The sequence below is a fragment of the Arachis ipaensis genome, chromosome B06, assembly GCF_000816755.2.
Source record: "Arachis ipaensis cultivar K30076 chromosome B06, Araip1.1, whole genome shotgun sequence".
NCBI lineage: Eukaryota > Viridiplantae > Streptophyta > Magnoliopsida > Fabales > Fabaceae > Arachis > Arachis ipaensis.
The window spans coordinates 131282856-131289516 of record NC_029790.2 but is presented as its reverse complement, the minus strand read 5'-3'; the positions used below and the strand labels follow the sequence as shown (position 1 = coordinate 131289516).

The 6661-nt window shown below is 27.6% G+C and overlaps 1 protein-coding gene across 1 annotated transcript; it reads right to left on the bottom strand.

Moving 5' to 3' along the window:
* Positions 1976 to 5024, bottom strand: LOC107605401 (DEAD-box ATP-dependent RNA helicase 38-like). Its single transcript, XM_016307275.2, has 8 exons — positions 4852 to 5024; positions 4448 to 4741; positions 4036 to 4263; positions 3771 to 3836; positions 2997 to 3401; positions 2782 to 2905; positions 2459 to 2544; positions 1976 to 2298 (listed from the first exon to the last, which is right to left on the bottom strand). The coding sequence occupies exons 1-8, from the start codon at positions 5008 to 5010 to the stop codon at positions 2227 to 2229; spliced, it is 1434 nt and encodes a 477-aa protein (XP_016162761.1). The 5' UTR covers positions 5011 to 5024; the 3' UTR covers positions 1976 to 2226.

Genomic DNA, 6661 nt, shown 5'->3' with positions numbered 1-6661 from the left:
AGAATTTTATATATATAAATTAATATAATTGTATCTATATTTTTTAAAATTTGCACACATAAATTAATAAAATTTATTTGTGAAAGATAACTTAGTATTTATGATTTTGTAGTTGTAAAAAAAAAAAGGGTCGAATTCACATAAGTGGAATAATTGTTGATAGAAGTGATTAGTTAGAAGAAACATTTCCTTGTTCTGATGGTTTCCTTTTCTATTAGTTAGTTATGTTAGTTTCCTTTTCCGTTAGTTTGTTAAGGTGGTTAACTTGTACAGTCAGCATGATGAGCTGGAAGTGCAGTTAGAGTTAGTTGGAGAGATAAACATTCTGCTGGTATAGAAAACAGATCAGACCACTATTGTAATTGAGATTCTTAATTATTGCAGAATTCATTTTGATTCTGTTAACATTGCTGAGAAACTTGCTGCACAAGCTTCTATCATTGCTCAAGAATTTCTGCAGCAACAAAGGCATAATTTCACAATAATTATTGAAAATGGGTACATAAAAATAATAGAATGAACAAAATTCGGAGCAGTTATTTTATCTATCAAGGTTCTTATCAGTTAAGTAATGGATTAGTCACCATGCAACATTTTTTTCATTTAAACAATGACATATTATTATTGTTTTAAATTTTATATTTAGGTCTCGCTATTTTACGCTAACCTTTATTCAATTTTTTTAATCTCAAGCATAAAATGAAATAAGCTATTTTAATTTTTCAAATTCAAAAAAAAAAATTAACGAAGTAAAACAAGTTTATTCAGAAAACGAAGGAAAAAAAATCAATTAAAGTTCAAATAAATTGGATTAAGTGAAAAACAACAAATAAATTGAATACTCTATATTTTGACCTCACGCTTGAATCAAACAAGACGTGCTTCTTTGTTATTTGTTAGTCAATTTTAATATCAATTCACGAACTCGTAAGCAATTACTAAAATAATAACTAAAATAACGTCTTTTTCGTGATCATGAGCTCAATTATGTAATTAGTTATTTTTTCATATAATTATTGTATTGATCATTTATATTAGTGAGACTATTTTCATTATTAATATTTATAAATATGCTATTATTTGTATAATTGATTGAATCATTTTATTTGTTTAAATTTAATTCTATTGAATTAATTATTCAAGGTGTCATCGCTATTTTTATTTTTAAAGAATTTTTTAATATTATTTAATATAAAAGACACGTGTTAGTTTTCATAAGTGGACTAGTGATGTTGGGAAAGTTTGAGATGTCAACAATGTTCCCGTTATTGTATAATTAAACCGTAATAAAATAGATGGAGTTAGGTAATTTTAACTTAGTTACAATAGTAATGAGGGTTGAATTATGAAATCACAAGGAATCTTTCTACTTCTTTAATATTTTCATTAAAACAAAAATTGAAAAATGGTTTTATAAGCTATGCATTTTTCACTGATTTTTAAAAGAAATACTCATTTCAGTTAAAGATAAAAGTAATATTCCTTAATTATAATTAAAGTTATTTCCTGTAGTATATGTTAAAATAATCTGTTTGATAATAAAGGACATAAATAAATTCTAGATTTTATAAAAAATTTAAATTGTTAGAATATATTCTTTAATTTTTTTCGTTAGCAATATATCATATAACTGTATATAATAATTAAAAAAATTTATTTATACTTTACAATCAATTTTTTTTAGAGGATAAACGAAATAAATATGTAAAAAAATTGGAATATCAAAACTGGAAACTATTTTATTTATTTATTATCACTAAATTATAATTTAATATTTTGATTAATATCAATACTATTATAATTAAATTGATTTAATTATTATGTATTATAATGTAATGCAAATAATAATATAAAACTATAGATATTATTATAGAAATATTTTTAAAAGTGTGGTTGTTGATTGTGAACATTAAAAAATAATAAATTTTATAATTTACTTTGAATTTTAAAATTTTATCCCTAATTAATTATGAGATATATAAATTAATATCAATCAATTAATACAAATATTTGTGTATTTTTCAAAATCTGCATTTCCAACGTGGTTAGCATAATCCTATCTACTTAGTTCTTTTAATCAAATGCCTAACTAACTAATGGTATTAAAATATTCTGATAAGATATTTCTCTAACTTACATCACTCTTGTATCATCATATACATGTGTCACTTAGATTGTGACTAAAATGGAATCTCTATAAAATCTGTATAAATTTAGATCTGTACATTATAAATGACCTTGTAATAACCCAGCTTCCTTGAGAGCTGCTTTATAGTCTTCAACACTTTTTTCTCGTACCTGCATTTCATTGACATGAAACACGAGTTATTGAAGATGGGTATGTTCAATGACTCTTTCCACAAGCATACTAAGCCATAATCAAATTCTGTGGATTCAAATATGTTCCATCATACTCTATCGAGCATCATAGCCCGAAAACCATCATGATATAACATACCTCTGATACACGGGTGCCAAAATGGTTCTCGATCTTTGACATCAGCCTTTCATCTTTTTCATCATATATTAGGTTAAACACAGCCCCTGTAGGATCAAATGAAACAAGTTACTATTTTGCATCATCACTGAAAATATCAATATGAAGAACAAAATCTGGAATTAGTTTCCTTTGGAATGAAAGCATAAAAACTAAAAGTTGTATGTTAAGAAATTCTGTGGCCTAACAAAGTTCATAATAAGTTATAAGTCCAACTAAGAGTCTATATGTTTAGGAGTGGAAAGTAAAGATGTATTAGTACATTACACTGAACAAGAACTTACCCTTGCGGCCAAATCGACCAGCCCTACCAACTCTGTGCAAGTACACCTCATAATCAGGCTCAAATTCCCGTGTATACTCTGCAGTATGTTTTATTGGGAGATCATAGTTGATAACCAAATTGACCTAAATAAAATTGTAGGATGTCATTACTTTGAAAAGAAAATACACACAAAAGAAAGGAAAAGGAGGAGAGAAAATTGAACAAATTCAGCACCTGTTGCTGATCAAAGCCTCGAGCAAGAACATCCGTAGATATAAGAACCTGAGTCAAACCATCTCTGAACTCTTTGACAATTTTGTCTCTCTCTTCATGGTCAAGGGCACCTTGTATCGAAGTAACCCCGTAACCCATATCGACAAGTGACTTGTGCAGCATTTTTGCACTCTGTCTCGTGCGCACGAATATGATGGTTTGGCCCACATTTTCTCCTAATTCGAATATGTAATCTTTTATCACCTCAATCTTCGACAACTCATCAGCGCAGCGCACTTTATACTGCTTCACAGTATCTAAAGAAAGCTCTTCTTTCTTAACAAAAAGTTTATTATGGTCCTTTTTAACTGTCCTCTCAACAAAGTTCTTGACAATGTCATTGAATGTGGCAGAAAATAGAAGAACCTGGAGATTAAAAGAAACAAAAATATACATATCAACACCTCACACAAGTATACCCAAATATTTGAACTAAATGCATAGAAATTACATCTAGGTCAATAAATCAATTCAAGTAATGATGCAATGATTCAGATCATTAACGTGAAGATGCAATGGCACAGTACATTTAAGTAGATGCAATTGTTCAGCTGCACAAATAAGAAGTTTCTCAAATATCAAGGAACAATTATATTTTCCTTCAACACAACTTGCAACCTAATTAAAGCAATCAATTAGGATATACGTTTCATCTTTATATCTAGAGAAGAATTCTCGAATGGATTGAACTTTGCATACATGCATGCAGACTATAAGAGAGGCAGTTCAACAAACCTGGCAGCTAGAATTGAATTTTTCTATTTCTTTCATTATCCTCAATGAATCATCCTTAAAACCATCCTGCAACAACACAGTTCATAGTTGTTTAGGAAATTCACAGTTCATAAGAGTCAAGTGATTTACTAGTGCTCTCACCCTCTATATCCTCCACATAAGCGGAGAAGCATCACAACTTCAAGTTACAATTCTAAACTACAATGAAACTTTAAATCCTAACTAAAAGCAATCGCATTACATTTCATCAGAATGCAAAACTTACCTCAGCAAGCATTTGATCAGCCTCATCAAAGACAAGAATCGTCAATCTGGTCAAGTCCAATTTCTTGAAAGAAATCCACTTCTTGATGGTGCCAGGAGTCCCAATAACCACCTGAGCCTTAATTGACTTCCGTTTTTGAATTCGAATTGAATCCCTGCTATCTGTCGGAACGCCACACTCCGAGCTAATCCCTGTGTGCTTCCCCATCTTCCGGAGAACTTCAGTGTTCTAAGACACACAGAAAAAACCAATCACTTCACACTTCAAGTAGATACACTTTTTTGTTAAGTCTTATTACTAACATGTCTCGATAAACTTCCTCTGAAAAAATACATCCTCAGGGTTGAGACGAATTAATTTTCTACCCTTTTTTAGAAAGCGATATTTTTCTTATCTCTATCAAAAAGTATACCTGAATAGCAAGCTCCCTCGTTGGACAAATGCAGAGAGCCTGAGGAGCTTGCGTCGAAGGATCCACACGACTAAGCATCCCTAAAACAAAGCACGTGGTCTTGCCGGAACCGTTGTGAGCCTGAGCGATCAAATCACGGTGCGGCGGATTCAAGATCATCGGCAAGCTTATAGCTTGGATCTTGCTCGGTTTCTGAAACTTCATTTCAACGTAGAGTCCTTTCAAAAGCTCCTCTGACAGGTTCAGGTCCTCGAACCTCGCCGCCGAGGTGTACGGCGTGTCGCCAGAAGTAACCTGCACCGAATCAACAAAAGTTAAAAAAGTGTAAACCCTAGCTGATGAGAAATTGAGGAGTTGAGAAATCGCGAGATGGAGAAGTCGTGATTGGAGAAAAGAGATCGAACCGCTTGGATATTGGAGTCTTCCGGATCGTCTAATAGCTTCGGAGGTTTCTTGTTTTCGTCGATCGATAATTCGTCGATGTTGAGCGACGGCGATAAGCTAGATGGAACCAATGTGGTGGTGGTGATTGTTTTATCGTCGGTGACAGCGGGTTCAGACATGGTTGTGTGCGTAGGGTATTTTTTTATTTTTTTTAGTATTTTTATTTTATTACTAAAAATTTGCCAAACACACTAAAAAATAAAAAAGATCTTTTTGAATAAAGATCTTTTTTTATCAAGATAATGAAGCTCAAAGGAGCACATAATAGGATAGCGGTACATGCTATTTTATTACTTTTTAATGGCTACACGTTTTTATAATTTTACTTTCTCTTTATCTCTTCCTTTCACATTTATTTCTTTTAATTTATTGAACTAAATCAATTATACTAATTATTTGTATTAATTAATTAAGTACTTTTTAATGGATTATTATAATTATATCTTTAGACCATAGGTTAAAAATATTATAAAAATTTTTTATAAAAAATTTTAAAATGTGTCTTTAAGATACAAATTAACTAAATTATTTTTCAATTTAATGTGTTTGATTCATTCAATTGTATTAATTATAACTAATCAATTATGTAATTTGATTTGATTAGGATAAATATTTCATCATTTAATATTTTATTTAATTCATTAAATTACATTAATCATAACTTCAAATATTTAATTTAATTAGAGTAAATATCAAATTATTTTAAATTTTGTTTGATTCATTAAACCAAATTAATTATAACTAATTTATTATTTAATTTGATCAAGATAAATATTAAATTATTTAATAAATAATATATAAAGCAATAAAATAAATGAACTCAATTAATTCAATTTATTATCTTATTATTTGTTATATCCCTTTTTTTTCTCTTTATTTTGTACTTTAAATAAAATATTTGTAATTTTTTATTTTTTATTTTTTTATCTTAATTTTACTAATATTTTTCTATAATTTTGTTTTATATTAATTTTTTATTTATTTTGATTAATAATTCTTAAGGGTATTATTATTTTATTTAAAGATAATTTAAATTTTTTGTAATATTTTTTATAAAAGTTGATTAATAGGTTCTTCTTCAAAATATTTTTTTAAAATTTATTAATAAGATCGTATTTTGATTTTTCTCTTTCATCCTTTGTATTAATTAATTATATTAATCTTCTATTGCAATACATTTTTTATCTACTCCACACATTATTTTTTATATCTTCTTTTTCCTTTTTAATTACTCTTTTATTTTATTTTTAATTGTTTATTTTACTTTTACTTCTCATATATAGACTTATTATAATTCATCACAGGTTCTTTTTGAATTTAAATAATTTTTTAGGTTATATTTTACCATCGATGCTTTTATTTTGTTTAGTGTGTTTTTTTTAGTCTGTGTTTAGTATAATGATCTGTAAATATCTATTCTATTATATAAAAATTAAATTTCTGCACTTAATGATAAAATATTTCTTTTAACTCATCAAATTTAATTTATTATAATAAATTAATTATATCATATATCAACTTTGATTAATTATTTAAATATCATACAATTTATATATTATGATTTCTATCAATTAATTAATTGTAATTCAAATTGAATGATGAATGATTTATGAAATTATTATTTTCTAACCTATTTATGGGTAATACATATATTAATTATAATCACAAATTAAGCTATTTTATATTAAATGACTTATATAATGGTCATCTCATTTATTATCATAAATGCTGAATTAAATAAGTCATTATTACTTTTGATTTAAAATTAAA

What these genes read in the sequence shown, in the direction of transcription:
- LOC107605401 (XM_016307275.2), bottom strand. Translation starts at nt 5,010, where the DNA reads ATGTCTGAACCCGCTGTCACCGACGATAAAACAATCACCACCACCACA. An exon ending in CGAGGGAGCTTGCTATTCAG is followed by an intron (nt 4,264 to 4,447) that starts GTATACTTTTTG and finishes TGTGTGTCTTAG; the next exon opens with AACACTGAAGTTCTCCGGAA. An exon ending in TTGGCACCCGTGTATCAGAG is followed by an intron (nt 2,299 to 2,458) that starts GTATGTTATATC and finishes AATGAAATGCAG; the next exon opens with GTACGAGAAAAAAGTGTTGA.